The 23532-nt window shown below is 45.0% G+C and overlaps 1 protein-coding gene across 1 annotated transcript in view; it reads left to right on the top strand.

Annotated features, from left to right (window-relative positions):
• Positions 1 to 371: 371 nt before the first annotated feature.
• LOC121536488 (coiled-coil domain-containing protein 80) overlaps positions 372 to 23532 on the top strand; it is a 35440-nt gene continuing 12279 nt past the window's right edge. The window contains exons 1-5 of the mRNA XM_041843803.2: positions 372 to 1783; positions 3056 to 3771; positions 3895 to 4290; positions 6365 to 6521; positions 22565 to 22701. Coding sequence (XP_041699737.2) covers positions 1081 to 1783; positions 3056 to 3771; positions 3895 to 4290; positions 6365 to 6521; positions 22565 to 22701 — 2109 coding nt within the window. The 5' untranslated portion in view covers positions 372 to 1080. The remainder of the gene's footprint in view (positions 1784 to 3055; positions 3772 to 3894; positions 4291 to 6364; positions 6522 to 22564; positions 22702 to 23532) is intronic.

Raw genomic sequence — 23532 nt, 5'->3', positions numbered from 1 at the left:
CCTCATTACAGTTTATGACATTGAGATTCGCTATGGTCAGTTCTCTTCCCAGAGAGCTCTCTCCAGTGGGGTTGCCAGTTTAGAAGAAATCCAAACTTTACATTTAAATAAATTGAGCAGTAAATGTAAACTGAATTCATAAATTAGATATTGCATTGTGTGAATAATTTGATGTTTTATAAGTGTAGTTTTTTTCAGCAATGGTTTCCCAAAAGACTGAAAGACTGCAACAATACCAGATGAAGAGATGTATTTCATAACTGGCAACCCGCTGTCCAGGGGCTGGCCCTGTATAGCGCGGTGAACCAGCGAGGAGAGTCGAAGGCAGGGCAGATGGTTTGTGTGGACATTACTGGGATAGCATCCAGAGTTTTAGGTTGGAAAATTGGGAGACGGGAGAAGGAGACGCATTTCCCATACAGAAGAGCCACTCTGTACAGATTTTCCTCTTGAATCCGGACGAAGCCTGCTATGCGTAAAACTCCCAGCTTTTTAGATGGATTATTTGGATAGTTGGAAATAACTACTGTCTTTTGAAATAACGGTCAAGTCAGAGAATGAAGTAAAACGATGTATTTTCGAGAGTGCTGTATCAGTTGTTAACTTGTGGATGTTAAAATGCTGCGTACACTTGGAGTTTATAACTGGTATGCAAACTAATTCCAGAAACGCAAAGTCAGCGTCTTTTCCTAATTTGTCTAGTGATTTGGAGTGCTGAACTTGGGTTTGGAATAACGGTTTCTAATACCCGGAATGATTTTCAGGAATTGCTGACTCAGTCAATGGGTGCCTGGTTTTGGTGAGTTTTCCTGTCTGCGTTTTCATGAGGCTGTCAGGTTAATAGCAGGCTGGTGAAGTGGGGTTTGGGGTTATCTGCTGTTCCACTGCGAAAAGTAAAGACATGCTTTGAAACACAACACTAAAGTGTTTGCCTCTCTCTTGCACTCTATTTTTTACTGCGCTGGACTGTCTTTTTATTTATTGAAAACAAATGTACTAAATACGCATACAGGTCCCATGTACACTATTGGATATTCCTCACTCTGTCGGATTGTTAATTGTAATTGACAGCTTCCCATCATGCGGGGAGCGTTTGTTCTGGGTCTGTTCCTGCTCTGTCTGCTAGCGTGGGCAGGACACGCAGAGAAACAGGGCCATCTCAGACGGATGCCCTTGCGCCGAGGCACCAGACTCAACATGGGGCGTCTGCAGCCGGGCGCAGCCGGCAGTGCTGTCGGCGGGGGAGGAACACGCCCAGGACCTGGCTCGGCCTCGGTGCCCTCCGGGCTCAGCGTCAGGCGCTGGGAGGACATGCAGGCGGACCAGGCCTCTGTTCCCCGGGCCAGGACTGGGGCTGGACAGGGCAGGAGAGGTGGCGCACTGGCAGGGGCAGCAGGGAGGAGGGCAGCCGGGCATAGGGTTACCCTCCAGCCTGGCATGCTTCAGGATGAAGGCGCTCTCGGGGCGAGAAACAGACAGGCCCGCATGCCAAGCAGCGCAGGCTCGCCTAACCTCCTGGCGAGCTTCGCAGGGAAAAACCGCATCCTGGTTATTTCTGCCCCGCACGACTCAGACGGTTACTACCGGCTAATGATGACGCTGCTGAAGCCGGACGTGTACTGCGAGCTGGCGGAGCGGCACGTGCAGCAGATCGTGATATTCCACCAGGAGGGGGAGATGGGTGGGAAGGTGAGGCGGATCACCAGAGAGGGGAAGGTGATGGAGGAACCTTTGGACACCACACTCATCCCCCGCCTCATGACCTTCCTCAAACTGGAGAAAGGTAAAGGCCATGTCTGAAAACTATCCCATACTCCTTCAGTGTTGGCAGATCTGCGAGCACCACATACATTCTAAAAAATGTTGGGTTAAAACAACCCAATTTGTGTTATTTGGTAACCCAGCACTGGGTAAATATTGGACAAAACACATTGAGTGAATAACCCAAACATGGATTAATTTAACCTTCAGTTGTTTAGTTTTTTTTACCATCAATTGGTTGACCCAGCAGCTGGGTCTTCTTTAATATCATCCATTTGTATTTCCAGGAGGCGTGGCCTATTAGGGGCATGTCTTTCAGTACATTATATTTGGCCACCCGTAAGAGTAAATGTCACCCATGTTAATCATGTTAAGTTTGTACATTGCAAATAAAAAATGTCCTTCCTTTTGCACATTACATATTCAAATATAAATGTAACATTATTATTTATATGCCCCCAGCATTGTGATATGCATAGGCTCCTGAGAAACTCATACACTTGTGTAAGCCTCATTAAAACTACAAAAGTGACAGTGTTCAGCCTCAACATTTGACAACAATACAACAGAACAGATGAACCGGGAATGACATTTACTGTCATGGGTGGCCAAAAATAACTATCTCAAAGCCACGCCCCTACTAAGCCACATCTCCAGTCTTCTGATCTGAGCCACTTGGTCATGTCTAAATCACAGGAGGTTGGTGGCACCTTAATTGGGGAGGGTGGGCTCATGGTAATGGCTGGAGTGGAATCAGCGGAATGGTACCAAATACATGGTTTCCATGTGTTTGATGCCATTCCATTTACTCCGTTCCAGCCATTATTATGAGCCGTCCTCCCTTCAGCAGCCTCCTGTGAACTCAATAACCCAGCACCAATAACCCAGCACCCAGCATCAATACCCCAGCAGTTTTTATCAAAACAAACCAACTTAGGGACCCAACTCCAGCAACCTAGCATTTTTTAGAGCGTAGGGGGCCTACAATGAACCATCATCATATTGGTTGCACCTGTCCTAGTCCATTCAGACCGGTCACCTGTTTGATGTTAGGAGTGGGGGTTGGCTATTTGCATTTTTTCTGGATGTGGTATGTTGACAAAGCAGTGAAAATGAAAATGAATTTGTGAGGGTAATAACATAAAGCGGAGTCTTTCCAGGTAAGTTTAGGATGCTTACAGCGTGCTTGGTGATATTGTCTCCTTTCTGCATGTTGATTGTGGCCAAAGCCATGAAAACTAGATTATTTTATTCAGTAAATGTAATCTCTTATCTGTCACCCTGTCCTGTCCAGGTAAGTTTGGGATGGTCCTCCTGAGGAAAACCCTCCAGGTGGAGGAGAGGTACCCCTATCCAGTCAGGCTGGAGGCCATGTATGAGGTCATCGACCAGGCACCAATGAGGAAGCTGGAGAAGATCCGACAGAAGGGATTCGTCCAGAAGTGTAAAGGGGCGGGAGTAGAGGGCCAGGTGGAGGAGGGGGGCGTAGACTCAGGGACGGTAGTGGAAACAGGTGGACAGGTAGACCCGCCCCCAGAGAGGAAGCCGGTGAGGAAGCCAACGAGGAGACCCACGACAACCACCACCGTTGCCACGACGACAACGAGGCCGACGACAACTACCACGACTATGCGACCCACAACGACCACGACAAAAGCCACCACGACAAAAGCCACCACGACAACCACACCAAAACCCAGACAGACTACAACGACAACGACCACAACTAAACGGCCTACGACCACACGACAGACCACCACTACTACAACCACAACAACAACCCAGAGACCCACAAAAGCCCAGACCACCCCTGACTGGCTGCCTGCCCCTAGGACCACGGCTGAGCCATATTACAGGGACAGGGACATGTACCCAGCCAAGACCACCCCGTCTGGGGACAACCGAACAGAAAAGGAGGGGAAGGACCACAACGTCCATCAGCAGGCAGGAGTGGTGCCCACCCAGCACAAACCCACCAAGGGCAAACCTACCAAGAGGAAGAATGAGATGGTATGCAGTGGACTTATTACATTTCACTTATTACATTGCTGTTGAGACAGAATGTTGTATCAGTCTTGATTTTGATGATCAATTAAGTCTTCTACTCCTCTCCTCTTCTCTCCTCTCATCCAGGTTTTAAATAATGAGTATGAGGAGAAGTATGAACCTGGCCGGCCCACCGTCAGCGACCCAGAGACACAGACAGAGGTCAACACAGAGGTCAGCCCAGCCAAGAGGCGCAAGGGAAAACACGACAATACTGAGAAAAAGAAGAAAAAGAAGAACGGCAAACCAGACAAGGACAAGGCCGAGAGGAGAGGAGCGAAGGCCGAGAGGAGAGGAGCGAAGGCCGAGAGGAGAGGAGCGAAGGCAGGGAAGGAGGGCAAAAACAACGGAAAGAAGAACGGAAGGAAGGTGTCAAAGAATCCTGAGAAAGAGGAGTACTACAAACCCACCAAGAAGCCTCCGTCTCCTAGGGGATCCCTGGCTTCCTTCCTGGACTACTTTGAGAACAGGAGACGACTCGTGGTAAGTGGTTTCCTTCCTGGACTACTTTGAGAACAGGAGATGACTCGTGGGAAGTGGTTTCCTTCCTGGACTACTTTGAGAACAGGAGACGACTCGTGGTAAGTGGTTTCCTTCCTGGACTACTTTGAGAACAGGAGACGACTCGTGGGAAGTGGTTTCCTTCCTGGACTACTTTGAGAACAGGAGACGACTCGTGGTAAGTGGTTTCCTTCCTGGACTACTTTGAGAACAGGAGACGACTCGTGGTAAGTGGCTTCCTTCCTGGACTACTTTGAGAACAGGAGATGACACGTGGTAAGTGGCTTCCTTCCTGGACTACTTTGAGAACAGGAGACGACTCGTGGTAAGTGGCTTCCTTCCTGGACTACTTTGAGAACAGGAGACGACTCGTGGTAAGTGGCTTCCTTCCTGGACTACTTTGAGGACAGGAGACGACTCGTGGTAAGTGGTTTCCTTCCTGGACTACTTTGAGAACAGGAGACGACTCGTGGTAAGTGGCTTCCTTCCTGGACTACTTTGAGAACAGGAGACGACACGTGGTAAGTGGCTTCCTTCCTGGAGACGACTCGTGGTAAGTGGCTTTCTTCCTGGACTACTTTGAGAACAGGAGACGACTCGTGGTAAGTGGCTTCCTTCCTGGACTACTTTGAGAACAGGAGACGACTCATGGGTGGGGCGCCAGGATCCCCAGAGAAACTGTCAAGGCTACAAACACAACACTAAAACTAATTAAAGCTTTTAGAGAACTAATTAAGCAATATATTGGATAATATAACAGCTGTACAGTACTAGCAGACTGTACAGTGGTGTTGTAATAGATTGCAGTATGGGATATTGTAACTAATAATGAGAATACATTTAATTTAAATAAAAAAAAATCCACATCCCAAGAATATATCAAAGCCACAATACAATAGCACTAATAGCGCACAGTAGCCTACACAGTCAGAAACGTCATAGCACTGACATAAGTGCTGTTGTAAACTGCCTAGCACTGACATAACAGCTGTAGTAAACTGCCTAGCACTGACATAACAGCTGTAGTAAACTGCCTAGCACTGACATAACAGCTGTAGTAAACTGCCTAGCACTGACATAACAGCTGTAGTAAACTGCCTAGCACTGACATAACAGCTGTAGTAAACTGCCTAGCACTGACATAACAGCTGTAGTAAACTGCCTAGCACTGACTTAACAGCTGTAGTAAACTGCCTAGCACTGACATAACAGCTGTAGTAAACTGCCTAGCACTGACATAACAGCTGTAGTAAACTGCCTAGCACTGACATAACAGCTGTAGTAAACTGCCTAGCACTGACATAACAGCTGTAGTAAACTGCCTAGCACTGACATAACAGCTGTAGTAAACTGCCTAGCACTGACATAACAGCTGTAGTAAACTGCCTAGCACTGACATAACAGCTGTAGTAAACTGCCTAGCACTGACATAACAGCTGTAGTAAACTGCCTAGCACTGACATAAGCGCTGTAGTAAACTGCCTAGCACTGACATAACAGCTGTGGTAAACTGCCTAGCACTGACATAACAGCTGTAGTAAACTGCCTAGCACTGACATAACAGCTGTAGTAAACTGCCTAGCACTGACATAACAGCTGTAGTAAACTGCCTAGCACTGACATAAGCGCTGTAGTAAACTGCCTAGCACTGACATAACAGCTGTAGTAAACTGCCTAGCACTGACATAACAGCTGTGGTAAACTGCCTAGCACTGACATAGCAGCTGTACAGCGGTGTGTTCTGCAGCCTGTCTAGAATTGTATCATAGGAGTGCAGCCGAGGGAAGGGTGGGAAATACAGTCCCCATCCTCTCCCTCACCGCTGTCTAATGTAGACACAATCTCAACAGCGGTGTGTGTGCGTGTGCTGGTGTATGAGTGCGTGCGTGCGTGCGTGCGTGCGTGAGCGAGTGCGTGCGTGCATGTGTGTGTAACCCAGTCTAACCCAGTCTCTCTCTCTCTCTCTCTCTCTCTCTCTCTCTCTCTCTCTCTCTCTCTCTCTCTCTCTCTCTCTCTCTCTCTCTCTCTCCCTCTCTCTCTGTGTGTGTTTCTCCAGATCATAACGGCCCCCAGTGAGGAGAACACTATGTATGTGCAGCAGCGGGATGAATACCTGGAGACGGTGTGTGAGATGGCCATTAGGAAAGTCTCCATCATCACCATCTTTGGCTCGCTCACCAACTCCACCATGAAGATAGAGCACTACCAGCTGGGTAAGTACCTTACACCATTATAGCACTACAGACAGGGTCAACACCACCATCTTGATGTGGTGTCAAATGGTCAGGTGAATGGGGCATTATGATCATTGAATGGGAAAGAGTATACAGAGAGAATGTATGATACGGAAGGGTTTTACAAAGACATGGTCCGGGTCAGGAAGAGAAGACAGCATCCAGGTCAGGAGAAGAAGAGAGGGTCTGGGTCAGGAGAAGAAGAAGACAGGGTCCGGGTCAGGAGAAGAAGAAGACAGGGTCCGGGTCAGGAAAAGAAGAAGACAGGGTCCGGGTCAAGAGAAGAAGAAGACAGGGTCCGGGTCAAGAGAAGAAGAAGACAGGGTCCGGGTCAAGAGAAGAAGAAGACAGGGTCCGGGTCAAGAGAAGAAGAAGACAGGGTCCGGGTCAAGAGAAGAAGAAGACAGGGTCCGGGTCAAGAGAAGAAGAAGACAGGGTCCGGGTCAAGAGAAGAAGAAGACAGGGTCCGGGTCAAGAGAAGAAGAAGACAGGGTCCGGGTCAAGAGAAGAAGAAGACAGGGTCCGGGTCAGGAGAAGAAGAAGAAGATAAATTTTCTGGTTATACTGGTTAGAACATCCTGGTTGATTGTCTTCCCGGTGATACTGAGCAATTCCACTGTAACAGAGTGATGCTGAGACTCCAATCTTTCACTTTAAAATATATGCCAAACAAAAACCAATGATTGCAAAGTTAAACAAACCATACAACTCTATGTACAAGCACTACTTTTAAAATGTCCACAGAAAATTGTACAAAAAAAACACATTTACTTGAAGAACAGTACAGATGCAAAGTTTGGTAACTGAATGATGGCACAAACAGCACAAACCATAATTCTGTCACCAAACTTTGCTTCTGCACGGTTCGTCAAGTAAATGTGTTTGTAAAATTTTTAGCCCTACTGCAATTCATGTCTTAAATATCCTCTCCACTTTTACACATTTCCCGATGTAGTCCTTCATATTCACTAACTTTCATGCCGAGGTCCAGATGGAAACTGAATAAGGACTTGTGACTGTTGTATCCTTATTTCACCCCTTCCTGTCTTAAACAGAAAGATTCCAGGTGTTTGTACAGTCTCTGTAGCACAGAGGCGCAAACGATAACACTGAACATACTCGTAATGATGACATCGTGACAGCCTGACATTGTGACAGTGCCAAATACCTCTGGCTCCCAGACATGAAAAGTAATGGTGTTTACTAAACAAACCAGACCCGCCTCATACCAGATTTGTGCAAAGTTGATTGGCCTCTGTATGTCACCATAGACTATAGTAGGCAGTTACAGGAAACTAGCAAGCCACACTCATTCAAGTTGGAACCCATGTCTTATTGGGCCAACCATGGATGAAAATTAAAATAGAAATAAGCAGATCTGTATTTATCTTTAACTAAGCCTGGTGAGTAGATGGCGCCGGAGAAGATGGCTGCCGTTTTACAGCCCTCTAACCAATTGTACTATTATGTGTGTTTTTTCGCGTTATTTGTAATTGATTCTGTACGTAATGATTCTGCCATCGTCTCTTATAACCAAAAAGAGCTTCTGGATATCAGGACAGCGATTACTCACCTCGTATTGGACGAAGGTTTTTTCTTCAACGAGTCAGACGCAAAGGATATCCTACAGACACCCGACAAGGCCCAAATCCCCGTCATTCGCAGGAGAAAGAGACGGAGATATCGTGGACGTCTTGTAAGGATCCGACGGCGAGCGAGTAAACTGCCTCTTCCATCAAACCTATTAGCCAATGTTCAATCATTTGAAAATAAATTAGATTACCTAATTACGGTTATCCTACCAACGAGACATTAAAAACTGTAATATCTTATGTTTCACCGAGTCGTGGCTGAACGATGACATGGACAACATTCAGGTGACGGGATATACGCTACATCGGCAGGATAGAACGGCTGACTCCGGTAAGACAAGGGGTGGCGGTCTGTGTATATTTGTAAACAACAGCTGGTGCATAAAATCAAATACTAATGAAGTCTCGAGGTTTTGCTCGCCTGAGGTAGAGTATCTTATGATGAGCTGTAGACCACAATATTTACCAAGAGAGTTTTCATCTATATTTTTCATAGCTGTCTATTTACCACCACAAACCAATGCTGGCATTAAGATTGCACTCAATGAGCTGTATAAGGCCATAACTAAACAGGAAAACTTGCATCCAGAGGCAGCACTCCTAGTGGCCAGGAACTTCAATGCAGGGAAACTTAAATCCGTTCTACCTAATTTCTACCAGCATGTTAAATGTGCAACCAGAGGAAAAAAACTCTAGACCACCTTTACTCCACACACAGAGATGCATACAAAGCTCTCCCTCGCCCTCCATTTGGCAAATCTGACCATAACTCTATCTTCCTGATTCCTGCAAATAAGCAAAAACTGAAGCAGGAAGCACCAGTGACTCGGTTAATAATAAAGTGGTCAGATGACGCAGGTGCTAAGCTACAGGACTGTTTTGCTAGCACAGACTGGAATATGTTCCAGGATTCTTCAGATAGCATTGAGGAGTACACCACATCAGGTACTGGCTTCATCAATAAGTGCATCGATGACGTCGTCCCCGCAATGACCGTACGTACATACCCCAACCAGAAGCCATCGATTACAGGCAACATCCGCACTGAGCTAAAGGGTAGAGCTGCCGCTTTCAAGGAGCGGGACTCTAACCCGGACGCTTATAAGAAATCCCGCTATGCCCTCCGACGAACCATCAAACAGGCAAAGAGTCATTACAGGACTAAGATTGAATCGTACTACATCGGCTCTGACGCTCGTCGGATGTGGCAGGGCTTGAAAACTAGTACAGACTACAAAGGGAAGCACAGCCGCGAGCTGCCCAGTGATGCAAGCCTACCAGACGAGCTAAACCACTTCTATGCTCGCTTCAAGGCAAGCAACACTGAAGCATGCATGAGAGCACCAACTGTTCCGGATGACTAGTGATCACGCTCTCCGTAGCCAACATGAGTAAGACTTTTAAGCAGGTCAACATTCACAAGGCCGCAGGGCCAGACGGATTACAAGGACGTGTACTCCGAGCATGTGCTTACCAACTGGCAAGTGTCTTCACTGACATTTTCAACATGTCCTGACTGAGTCTGTAATACCAACATGTTTCAAGCAGACCACCATAGTCCCCGTGCCCAAGGACACTAAGATAACCTGCCTAAATGACTACCGACCCGTAGCACTGACATCTGTAGTCATGAAGTGCTTTGAAAGGCTGGTCATGGCTCACATCAACACCATTATCCCAGAAACCCTAAACCCACTCCAATTTGCATACCGCCCCAACACATCCACAGATTATGCAATCTCTATTGCACTCCACACTGCCCTTTCCCACCTGGACAAGAGGAACACCTACGTGAGAATGCTATTCATTGACTACAGCTCAGTGTTCAACACCATAGTGCCCTCAAAGCTCAACACTAAGCTAAGGATCCTGGGACTAAACACCTCCCTCTGCAACTGGATTCTGGACTTCCTGATGGGCCGCCCCCAGGTGGTAAGGGTAGGTAACAACACATCTGCCACGCTGATCCTCAACACGGGGGCACCTCAGGGGTGCGTGCTCAGTCCCCTGCTGTACTCCCTGTTCACCCATGACTGCACGGCCAGGCACGACTCCAACACCATCATTAAGTTTGCCGACGACACAACAGTGGTAGGCCTGATCACCGACAACGATGAGACAGCCTATAGGGAGGAGGTCAGAGACCTGGCCGTGTGGTGCCAGGATAACAACCTCTCCCTCAACATGACCAAGACAAAGGAGATGATTGTGGACTACAGGAAAAAAAAGAGGACTGAGCACGCCCCCATTCTCATCGATGGGGCTGTAGTGGAACAGGTTGAGAGCTTCAAGTTCCTTGGTGTCCACATCACAAACAAACTATCATAGTCCAAACACACCAAGACAGTCGTGAAGAGGGCACGACAAAGCCTATTCCCCCTCAGGAGACTGAAAAGATTTGGCATGGGTCCTCAGATCCTCAAAAAGTTCTAAAGCTGCACCATCGAGAGCATCCTGACTGATTGCATCACCGCCTGGTATGGCAACTGGTCGGCCTCCGACCGCAAGGCACTACAGAGGGTAGGGCGTACGGCCCAGTACATTACTGGGGCCAAGCTTCCTGCCATCCAGTACCTCTATACCAGGCGGTGTCAGAGGAAGGCCCTCAAAATTGTCAAAGACTCCAGACACCCTAGTCATAGACTGTTCTCTCTGCTACCGCACGGCAAGCGGTACCGGAGCTCCAAGTCTAGGTCCAAAAGGCTTCTCAACAGCTTCTACCCCCAAGCCATAAGACTCCTGAACAGCTAATTATGGCTACCCGGACTACTTGCACTGCCCCCCCAGCCCCACCCCATATTTTTACGCTGCTGCTACTCTGTTAATTATTTCTGCATAGTCACTTTAACTCTACCCACATGTACATATTACCTCAACTACCTCAACTAGCCGGTGTCCCCGCACATTGACTCTGCACCGGTACCCCACTGTATATAGCATCCCTACTGTTATTTTATTTTACTTCTGCTCTTTTTTCTCAACACTTTTTTGTTGTTGTTGTTTTATTTGACTGTTTTATAAAAAAAATATATGCATTGTTGGTTGAGGACTGAAAGTAAGCATTTCACGGTAATGTCTACACCAGTTGTATTCGGCGCATGTGGCAAATAACATTTGATAAGACTGAGCAAGTGAAACTGATCGGATATTTACACTGAGAGGAGAGATAGACTGAACCATTGAGAACTATTTTTTAATTTTTGTCTTTTTTTAAATAAATTTGTTTTATTATTGTTTTTTGTTTTTATGTATTTATTTATTTTTATTTTATTTTTTTCAGTGAGAACTTATCCTAACCAAGCTTTCTGAGGTAATCCTTAAGAGAATCTATTGAAGCACCCGTTTGTCAATCTAAGAAACATAATAAAAAATCCCCATCAAAATCAATCAGTTTAAGCATATCTGTTTATGCATTGGGATGCATCTCAATCCCCAAAATAAGGGGATAAATATGTGTCCAAAAAACACAAACATTTCCTGAGCTTTCTTATACAGTATCTCCTAGATATTAGGACAGACACTTCAAAACCTTATTCCTTGTGATACATTTTTGGACTGTCTTATTTTCTATGGGCTATAGTAGTAAAGGCCAAATTCAGACTTTATTAAATAATTTTTCTATTTTTGTTTTGATACCTAAAGGGGTCCTAAGATTCCAAATCACATAGCTAAAATGATACATGGTGTGACCATCTTAAAACAATTCCATGTTCCTAGAATGTCCGGATGATTGTAGGAATTACGATTAAATGTGAAATCCTCGCATCTTGCGACTTTGATATTAGAATGTGAAAGCTAAAGTGATCATCAGTGTGTTGTTTCTACCCAGTTGTTCTAAATCAAGCAAACTGATTCCAACTGGTATGTTCCAACGATAGAAGGCAATCTAACTCCTGGTTGAATAATTATACACTACGTGTATAAACACCTGCTCGTCGAACATCTTATTCCAAAATCATGGGCATGAATATCGAGTTGGTCGCCTCTTTGCTGCTATACCAGCCTCCAATCTTCTGGGAAGGCTTTACATTTACATTTACGTCATTTAGCAGACGCTCTTATCCAGAGCGACTTACAAATTGGTGCACTCACCTTATAGCCAGTGGGATAACCACTTTACAATTATTATTATTATTTTTTTTGGGGGGGTGGGGTAAGGGGGGATTAGAAGGATTACTTTATCCTATCCCAGGTGTTCCTTAAAGAGGTGGGGTTTCAAATGTCTCCGGAAGGTGGTGAGTGACTCCGCTGTCCTGGCGTCGTGAGGGAGCTTGTTCCACCATTGGGGTGCCAGAGCAGCGAACAGTTTTGACTGGGCTGAGTGGGAACTGTGCTTCAGCAGAGGTAGGGGAGCCAGCAGGCCAGAGGTGGATGAACGCAATGCCCTCGTTTGGGTGTAGGGACTGATCAGAGCCTGAAGGTACGGAGGTGCCGTTCCCTTCACAGCTCCGTAGGCAAGCACCATGGTCTTGTAGCAGATGCGAGCTTCAACTGGAAGCCAGTGTAGTGTGCAGAGGAGCGGGGTGACGTGAGAGAACTTGGGAAGACTGAACACCAGACGGGCTGCAGCATTCTGGATGAGTTGTAGGGGTTTAATGGCACAGGCAGGGAGCCCAGCCAACAGCGAGTTGCAGTAATCCAGACGGGAGATGACAAGTGCCTGGATTAGGACCTGTGCCGCTTCCTGTGTAAGGCAGGGTCGTACTCTCCGAATGTTGTAGAGCATGAACCTACAGGATCGGGTCACCGCCTTGATGTTAGCGGAGAACGACAGGGTGTTGTCCAGGGTCACGCCAAGGCTCTTCGCACTCTGGGAGGAGGACACAACGGAGTTGTCAACCGTGATGGCGAGATCATGGAACGGGCAGTCCTTCCCCAGGAAGAAGAGCAGCTCTGTCTTGCCAAGGTTCAGCTTGAGGTGGTGATCCGTCATCCATACTGATATGTCTGCCAGACATGCAGAGATGCGATTCGCCACCTGGTTATCAGAAGGGGGAAAGGAGAAGATTAGTTGTGTGTCGTCTGCGTAGCAATGATAGGAGAGGCCATGTGAGGATATGACAGAGCCAAGTGACTTGGTGTATAGCGAGAATAGGAGAGGGCCTAGGACTGAGCCCTGGGGGACACCAGTGGTGAGAGCACGTGGTGCGGAGACAGCTTCTCGCCACGCCACTTGGTAGGAGCGACCGGTCAGGTAGGACGCAATCCAAGAGTGAGCCGCGCCAGAGATGCCCAGCTCGGAGAGGGTGGAGAGGATGATCTGATAGTTCACAGTATCAAAGGCAGCAGACAGGTCTAGAAGGACAAGAGCAGAGGAGAGAGAGTTAGCTTTAGCAGTGCGGAGAGCCTCCGTGACACAGAGAAGAGCAGTCTCAGTTGAATGACCAGTCTTGAAACCTGACTGGTTTGGATCAAGAAGGTCATTCTGAGAGAGATAGCAAGAGAGTTGGCTAAAGACGGCACAATCAATAGTTTTGGAGAGAAAAGAAAGAAGGGATACTGGTCTGTAGTTGTTGACATCAGAAGGATCGAGTGTTGGTTTTCGAGAAGGGGTGCAACTCTCGCTCTCTTGAAGACAGAAGGGACATAGCCAGCGGTCAAGGATGAGTTGATCAGCGAGGTGAGGTAAGGGAGAAGGTCACCGGAGATGGTCTGGAGAAGAGAGGAGGGGATAGGGTCAAGCGGGCAGGTTGTTGGGCGGTCGGCCGTCACAAGTCGCAAGATTTTATCTGGAGAGAGAGGGGAGAAAGAAGTCAAAGCATAGGGCAGTGTGAGCAGGACCAGCAGTGTCATTTGACTTAACAAACGAGGATCGGATGTCGTCAACCTTCTTTACAAAATGGTTGACGAAGTCATCCACAGAGAGGGAGGAGGGGGGATTCAGCAGGGAGGAGAAGGTGGCAAAGAGCTTCCTAGGGTTAGAGGCAGATGCTTGGAATTTTACTTTGTGCTTTCTACTAGATGTTGGAACATTGATGCGGGGACTTGCTTCCATTCAGCCACAAGAGCATTAGTGAGGTTGGGCGATTAGGCCTGGCTGGCAGTCGGCGTTCCAATTCATCCCGAAGGTGTTCGATGGAGTTAAGGTCAGGGCTCTGTGCAGGCCAGTCAAGTTCTTCCACACCGATCTCGACAAACCATTTTTGTATGGACCTCGCTTTGTGCACGGGGGCATTGTCATGCTGACACAGGAAAGGGCCTTCCCCAAACTGTTGCCATAAAGTTGGAAGCACAGAATTGTATAGAATGTCATTGTATGCTGTAGGGTTAAGATTTCCCTTCACTGGAACTAAGGGGCATAGCTTATCTTCAATATGAATTAGTGACTCCCTTTTCTTGAATTTCTTTGAAGCTATTACTTCAGAAGACTCAAGAGTACAAATGTGTTTTATGAGGTTTGCGTTTTCAGTTGGGCTTGGCGAGTTACGATCTGAATCCTAAGGTTAGGGTTAGAGTTAGGGTTAGGGAAAATAGGTTTTTGAATGGGAATCAATTGCTTAGTCCCCACAAGGATAGTAAAAAACAAACGTGTGTGTGTGCGTGGTGAAATGGTCCTTTCGCAATTGTATGCTGGAGAAAGGGCTCCTCTGTGTTGGATGACATCATCGTTGCCTTTGAGTGTAATGGAGACTTTGAGGCGTGTGTGTGTGTGTGTGTGAAGGGTGCTGTGATTAGGGTGGTATAGCTGAGGGCTGTGTTACTGGTAGCTACATTAGCTCCTCTAAGACATGTGACTAAACCACATCTCCCTGACTGGGTATATTCAGGATAGATAGATAGATAGATAGATAGATAGATAGATAGATAGATAGATAGATAGATAGATAGATAGATAGATAGATAGATAGATAGATAGATAGATAGATAGATAGATAGATAGATAGATAGATAGATAGATAGATAGATAGATAGATAGATAGATAGTCTATTTTCCAACAATTGTTTACAGACAGATTACTTCACTTATAATTAACTTTATCACAATTCCAGTGAGTCAGAAGTTTACATACATTAAGTTGACTGTGCCTTTAAACAGCTTGGAAAATTCCATAAAATGATGTCATGGCTTTAGAAGCTTCTAATAGGCTAATTGACATCATTTGAGTCAATTGGAGGTGTACCTGTGGATGTATTTCAAGGCCTACCTTCAAACTCAGTGCCTCTTTGCTTGACATTTCATAATGATTATGGACACCATTACCAGTGCAGCTGACAGGATAGACAGATCTTATCTGTCTGCTCCAGACTCAGGTACCCAGCTGACCTCCAGCTTGTTGTCCAGACTGAGATGGGAGGCAGTGCAGGTGTAGTTGCGTGTCTCTCTCAGTTCCTCTGTACTGACCTCCAGAGTCTTCCTCAGCTGGTACGTGCCGTCTCCATTGGGAAGCAGCTGCCCCCCAGTCAGCTCCTGTTCTGCTATTGGCTGGCCGTCTCTCAGCAGGGTCAGGTTGATGTGGCGGGGGTAGAAACCAAACGCTAGGCAGCTCATCTGCTGGACCCCTCCAGACATGGCTTTCTGTATGAGCCTGACTCTGGGACGCACTTTACGCATTATAAATGTCTTCTCTTTCTCAAGGAACATTTTTAAAGTGTCCATGCAAATTGTCAGGTAAATGGTCTGATAAAGGCCTTTTACATATGTTTGATGCACATCACTCCATGGCGACAGCAGAGTTCCAGAATTGTATGAATAATGTGTCATGTTGTAATATATTGTTAAATCTGCATAAATTCCATTGAAAATGTCCCTAGATACGATAAGTGCCGGTTCGCCATTGTCCGACATCTCACACCCAGCCAGCCTCTGTTGAACATGAATACCTTCTGTGGAACTGAAGCGCTTCAGCTCGGACGATCTCCCTTTCAAGCTGAGGGACATGGCTCCAAATATAAAAGCTGCTTGATAAGTTTCTTCAACCTCTGTTTCCTCTGAGGCATTATATCCCTTGTGGATATACTGTTTAATGTTGGAGTCAAAGTAACCTACTTGAATATCATCTAGCATCAACACAACGGTAAACTCAGGGTAAGGTGTCTCTCCTGAGATATATGTTGCAAATGCCCACAGAGAATGGGATCCTGAACCTGAGAGAGGGTGAAAACAAGATCTAGGTTATGTCTGAAAAGCCTGTAGTTTAGCCTATAGTCTACCGTATATAGGCTGTACTACAAGAAAGTCCTATTGATCTTGATGTTCCTAAGAGTTTTGACTCGTGACTTTTGACACTGTCCTTTCCCTTCCTATAGGGTGCTGTTATTTATGTTATAAATATTGATCCTAGTAGCAGATTTATAACAGATGTAATTATTTATGTTGTAAATATTGATCGTAGTAGCAGTTTTATAACAGATTTAATTATTTATGTTATAAATATTGATCCTAGTAGCAGATTTATAATTAAATCTGATAAATGACAGTAAAAAATCCATCTTACCTGCGTTTACAATGGTGTAAAACAAAAGAACTAACAAAAAGACACACAGTTTGCCCATGGTTGTCACTACTTTTCCAGTACCGTCATGTGCTTCTAGGCTCTCAAATAAACCTTGCACACTTTCACTTTGTTGGTGAATGCCTATGATGACCTTTGAACAGTCTGCAATGTAAAAAAGGGATTTCAAAGATAGATGCATGTCTGCTGTTTATGGCATTTACTGTGCCAAGCTATTCTTTTGCTCAAATCAGGATGCTGTCTCATTTAGCAAAAACTCTCCTGTCTCAACCAAGATGGCGCCAACAGACACGGTCGCCCTGTTGCTAGCTCCTAGCCAACTTTGCAGTATTTTATATAATATCAAATCAAATGTTGTTTGTCACATGCACCGAATACAACAGGTGTGACCCTTACCGTGAAATGTTTACTTACAAGCCATTAACCAACAATGCATTTTTAAGAAAATAGAGTTAAGAAAATATTTGCTAAATAAACTAAAGTAAAAAAAAGTAACACAATAAAATAACAATAACGAGGCTACATACTGAATAATCCTGAATTTAAAATGGATTAAATTGAGAATTTTTGTCACTGGCCTACACACAATACCCCATAATGTCAATGTGGAATAATGTTTTTGGAAATGTAACTTTTTTTTATTACAAATGAAAAGCTGAAATGTCTTGAGTCAATAAGGATTCAACCCCTTTGTTATGGAAAGCCTAAATAACTTTAGGAGTAAAAAGTTGCTTAAAAAGTCACATCATAAGTAGCACGGACTCACTCTGTGTCCAATAATAGTGTTTAACATGATTGTTTTATGACTACTTCATCTCCTTACCCCACACATACAATTATCTGTAAGGTCCCTCAGTTGAACAGTGAATTTCAAACAGATATTCAACCCCAAAGACCAGGGATGTTATCCAATGCCTCGCAACGAAGTGAAACCTATTGCTAGATGGGGGAAAAAAGCAGACATTGAATATCCCTTTGAGCATGGTGAAGTTATTAATTACACTTTGGATGGTGTATCAATACTCCCAGTCACCACAAAGATACAGGCGTCCTTCCTAACTCAGTTGTTGGAGAGGAAGGAAATTGCTCAGGGATTTCACCATGAGGCCAATGGTGACTTTAAAACAGTTACATAGTTTAATGGCTGTAATAAGGGAAAACTGAGGATGGATCAACAACATTGTAGTTACTCCACAATACTAACTTAAATGGTAGAGTGAAAAGAAGGAAGCCTGTACAGAATAATTATTTTTTCCAAAACATGCATCCTGTATACAATAAGGCACTAAAGTAATACAGCAAAAAAATGTGGAATAGAAATTAACTTTGTGTCCTGAATACAAAGCCTTATGTTTGGGGCAAATCCAACACACACATCAATGAGTACCACTCTTCATGTTTTCAAGCATGGTGGTGGCTGCATCATCCTACGGTATGCTTGTCATCGACAAGGACTAGGGAGTTTTTTTAGGATAAAAATAAACAGAATAGAGCTAAGCACAGGCAAAATCGTAGCGGAAATCCTGGTTCAGTCTGCTTTCCAACAGACACTGGGAGACAAATTCACCTTTCAGCAGGCCAATAACTTAAAACAGAAGGCCAAATATACACTGGAGTTGACATTGAATGTTCCTGAGTGGCCTAGTTAGTGGCTGAATAATATAGGAACTATTTGATACACTGCTGATTTTGCAGGTTTTCCTACTTACAAAGCATGTAGAGGTATGTAATTTTTATCATAGGTACACTTCAACTGTGCAGTGTGTGCAAACCTGGTCAAGACCTACAGGAAACGTATGATCTCTGTAATTGCAAACAAAGGTTTTTGTACGAAATATTATGTTCTGCTTTTCTGATGTATCAAATACTTATGTCATGCAATAAAATGCAAATTGTTACTTAAAAATCATACAATGTGATTTTAAGGATTTTTTAGATTCCGTCTCTCACAGTTGAAGTGTACCTATGATAAAAAATACAGACCTCTACATGCTTTGTAAGTAGGAAAACCTGCAAAATCGGCAGTGTATCAAATACTTGTTCTCCCCACTGTATGTACACGGTGATGCATTGGGAAGACTGCACCACCCTCTGGAGAGCCCTGCGGTTGCAGGCGGAGCAGTTGCCGTACCAGGCGGAGATACAGTCCAACAGGACGCTCTCAATGGTGCATCTGTAAAAGTTTGTGAGGGTCTTAGGAGCCAAGCTGAATTTCTTCAGCCTCCTGAGGCTCTGTTGCGCCTTCTTCACCATGCTCTCTGTGTGTGTGGACCATTTCAGATTGTCAGTGATGTGTATGCCGAGGAACTTGAAGCTTTTCACATTCTCCATTGCGGTCCCGTCGATGTGGGTGGGGGCGTGTTCCCTCTGCTGTCTCGTGAAGTCCACGATCATCTCCTTAATTTTATTGACGTTGAGGGAGAGATTATTTTCCTGGCACCATTCCGCCAGGACCTTTACCTCCTCCCTTTAGGCTGTCTCGTCATTGTTGGTAATCAGGCCTACTACTGTTGTGTCGTCTGCAAACTTGATGATTGAGTTGGAGGCGTGCGTGGCAACACAGTCATGAGTGAACAGGGAGTACAGGAGGGGGCTGATTACAAACCCTTGTGGGGCCCCTGTGTTGAGGATCAGCATAGTGGAGGTGTTGTTTCCTACCTTCACCACCTGATAGACATCATCGTAAGTGTACTTTATCAATTCTAGTCTGTCTTCGCTGTACTCCAGAGTGCAGGAGATGACATACTGTACATGTCCTTGCCCAGGGACATGGCCCCCTGCATTATAATACCTGTGATCTTCTTGACCTGGGCCTGATCCACCTGCAGCCACTGGTTCATGTTGTTATTCTGTGAAGAGACAGGGGGGACAGAGAGAGATGACCTGGAATGGTTAATGTTGTTATTCTATGGAGAGACAGAGGGGACAGAGAGAGAGATGACCTGGAATGGTTGATGTTGTTATTCTGGGGAGAGACAGGGGGGACAGAGAGAGATGACCTGGAATGGTTCATGTTGTTATTCTGGGGAGAGACAGGGGGGACAGAGAGAGATGACCTGGAATGGTTCATGTTGTTATTATGGGGAGAGACAGGGGGACAGAGGGAGATGTCCTGGAATGGTTCATGTTGTTATTATGGGGAGAGACAGGGGGGACAGAGAGAGAGATGACCTGGAATGGTTCATGTTGTTATTATGGGGAGAGACAGGGGGGACAGAGAGAGAGATGACCTGGAATGGTTGATGTTGTTTTTCTGGGGACAGACAGGGGGGACAGAGAGAAATGACCTGGAATGGTTCATGTTGTTATTCTGTGGAGAGACAGGGAGGACAGAGAGAGAGATGACCTGGAATGGTTGATGTTGTTATTCTGGGGAGAGACATGGGGGGACAGAGAGAGAGATGACCTGGAATGGTTCATGTTGTCATTCTGTGAAGAGACAGGGAGGACAGCGAGAGAGATGACCTGGAATGGTTCAAGTTGTTATTCTGGGGAAAGACAGGCTTCATAAATAACAGGTGTAGACTAACAGTGAAATGCTTACTTACGGGTCCTTTTCCAACAATGCAGAGTTAAGATTGTACTTTGGTGCAAAAAGTGCAAATCAATCACAGAACAACAGCAAAGGACCTTGTGAAGATGCTGGAGGAAACCGGTACAAAAGTATCTATATCCACAGTAAAACTAGTCCTATATCGACATAACCTGAAAGGCCGCTCAGCAAGGAAGAAGCCACTGCTCCAAAACCACCATAAAAAGCCACACTACGGTTTTCAACTGCACATGGGGACAAAGATCGTACTTTTTGGAGAAATGTCCTCTGGTCTGATGAAACAAAAATAGAACTGTTTGGCCATAATGACCATCGTCATAATGGCCATAATGACCATGTTTGGAGGAAAAAGGGGGTTGCTTGCAAGCCGAAGAACACCATCCCAACCGTGAAGAACGGGGGTGGCAGCATCATGCTGTGGGGGTGATTTGCTGCAAGAGGGAATGGTGCACTTCACAAAATAGATGGCATCATGAGGAAGGAAAATTATGTGGATATAATGAAGCAACATCTCAAGACATCAGTCAGGAAGTTAAAGCTTGGTCTAAAAAGGGTCTTCCAAATGCACAGTGACCCCAAGCATACTTCCAAAGTTGTGGCAAAATGGCTTAAGGACAACAAAGTCAAGGTATTGGAGTGGCCGTCACAAAACCCTGACCTCAATCCTATAGAAAAAGCGTGTGCGAGCAAGGAGGCCTACAAACCTGACTGAGTTACACCAGCTCTGTCAGGAGGAATGGGCCAAAATTCACTCAACTTATTTTGGGAAGCTTGTGGAAGGCTACCCGAAACGTTTGACCCAAGATAAACAATTTAAAGGCAATGCTTCCAAATACTAATTGAGTGTATGTCAACTTCTGACCCATTGGGAATGTAATGAATGAAATAAAAGCTGAAATAAATCATTCTCTCTACTATTATTCTGACATTTCACATTCTTAAAATAAAGTGTTGATCCTAACTGACCTAAGACAGGGAATTTTTGCTAGGAGTAAATGTCAGGAATTGTGAAAAACTGAGTTTAAATGTGTTTGGCAAAGGTGTATGTAATCTTCCGACTTCAACTGTAGATAGATAGATAGATAGATAGATAGATAGATAGATAGATAGATAGATAGATAGATAGATAGATAGATAGATAGATAGATAGATAGATAGATAGATAGATAGATAGATAGATAGATAGATAGATAGATAGATAGATAGATAGATAGATAGATAGATAGATAGATAGATAGATAGATAGATAGATAGGACTCAACACTGCTTTTCCATAGAAACCATGTAGCTACAGATATACAATATGCAATCCATATGAATTTTTAAATGTTTTCTGTAGAATGGGGTTCGTTTTGGGTTGGAATTATCTTCATCTTCAAATTGGTTATATATCGGTGTAAATTCTTTCAAAGTTGACCAGTTCTGTTTATGAGGCAGTAACATAATGCATTTCAGACGTTTTGATTCCCTATCATCTCGTGTCGAAATCATCCTAGGTGTGGAGAATGATGGGTTTCCAGTCAGAACATACAGTAAGTCAACATAGTCTCCATCATCCCTTCATATTGAAGACAGCTGGGTTCTTCTGGGTCTTCTGGATTCAAGTCAAAACTAAGGAAAACAGAGGAAGATCTGGTATGTAGTCAGAGATGCAACCAGGAACAATAAACATTCAGGAACGAGGAGAAAAAAAAGGTAGAATTGATTTTTAGAGAAAATAATAGGAATTCCTATTAAATGACTATAGGAATAACATTTCTTACATTTCTCTCCTGACCACTAGAATAATCGAATAGGGATTTTAAAACAGAGTGAGAAATTCCTTAGATTTGAAGGAAATAAAACTAGATTGGCATCTCCCACTTCAGCCATCTTCCTTTAACTCTGTTTGAGAGAGGAAAGTGTCAATGTTTTGTAATATAGAGCGTCTCAGTGTGAATGAGTGAGTGACTGAGTTGTGTGTGTGTGTCTCTTCTCCACAGAGGAAGCAGTAAACCTAGAGTAAACACACGATTGCCCTCCTTTTGGGTGGTAGATCTCTGCCCAGAGATTATTTTACCTCAGAGAGACGCTCATTGAAAAACAACCCTTAGTCCCTTCCACTAGTCTCCTCCTTACTACTATGATGTTTGCAGAGCTGAAGAGACAGGGATAGGTGGAGCTAATAATAACCTCTTCTTAACATGCTGTGGACTGATATGGACCAATGTTTACCTTTTAGGGTACACACGCCTTCTGGTCGGTCGTATGTCAACCAATCCGTTCCCTGATTGGAAGTGGGTTGTCCAATCCATGTTTCCCCATGGCTGTAGTTGTACAATGCATTGTTTTTGTTGTTGTTTCAGCTTCCACTCTTATGCACATTTATTTGTAACTCTCTCTCTCTCTCCCCCCTCCCTCCCTCCCTCCCTCCCTCCCTCCTAGAGAATGATAAGCCTATGAAAGGTCTTCGTCAGGAGGACCTGGTGAACCAGGATGTGATCACAGAGCTGCGGAAGGAGTTCAGTATGACCTTCAACCACTTCTACATGGTCCTCACTGACACTGACATGAGAGTCAAGGTGGGGTTACCCATAGAATTAAGAATTAGAATAGTCATTGAATAGGATTTCTATGGGGTTATCGCTCTCTCTCACGCGCTTTCCTACTAGATATGCTTAATTTAGCTCATCTGGCGCACCGGATCGTCGGTCCACACTATTGGGACCATTCCATTTAGACCTGAAGCCTGTACTCGACCCAACCGTCTTGCCAAGTGAACTTAATGGAGCACACAAACCTAACCTCTCTGTTGGGCCCATTAGAACAAGACTCATGTTGGTTGACCTGCCTTCACCATACTGTGAACATCCTGCCGTGATTAAACACTGGTTCAATTCACACAACATGACGTTCTCCCAACAGCTGTGTGTGTGTGTGTGTGTGTGTGTGTGTGTGTGTGTGTGTGTGTGTAAATCGGCAGGCTGTTTTCAGACAAATTAAACAAAGACGCCAGTGTGCAACCAACCCTCTACTGCTGTCAGTCCAGACAGGAAAGTCTATTACAGGGCGTGGGTATGAGAGAGACGGGGGTAGATAGAGAGAGTGTGTTTATGCCTGCATGTGTGTGTGTGCCTGTGCTTATGTGAGTGTGTCATGAGTGGGTGTGTTATTTTCATAAACTGTGCCCTATAAAATAGAATATTTTTATGCTGGGATACCTAAAAAATATGCTGCATGGTGGAATGTATAACGTTCTGAACGGAGTTGTGTTGAACCCCATGGCCCACTGTGTTGAACCCCATGGCCCACTGTGTTGAACCCCATGGCCCACTGTGTTGAACCCCATGGCCCACTGTGTTGAACCCCATGGCCTACTGTGTTGAACCCCATGCCCCACTGTGTTGAACCCC

Source organism: Coregonus clupeaformis, chromosome 23 (genome assembly GCF_020615455.1).
Source record: "Coregonus clupeaformis isolate EN_2021a chromosome 23, ASM2061545v1, whole genome shotgun sequence".
Taxonomy (NCBI): domain Eukaryota; kingdom Metazoa; phylum Chordata; class Actinopteri; order Salmoniformes; family Salmonidae; genus Coregonus; species Coregonus clupeaformis.
Note: the sequence above shows the minus strand (reverse complement) of the source record. Positions and strands in the feature narration are given on the sequence as shown.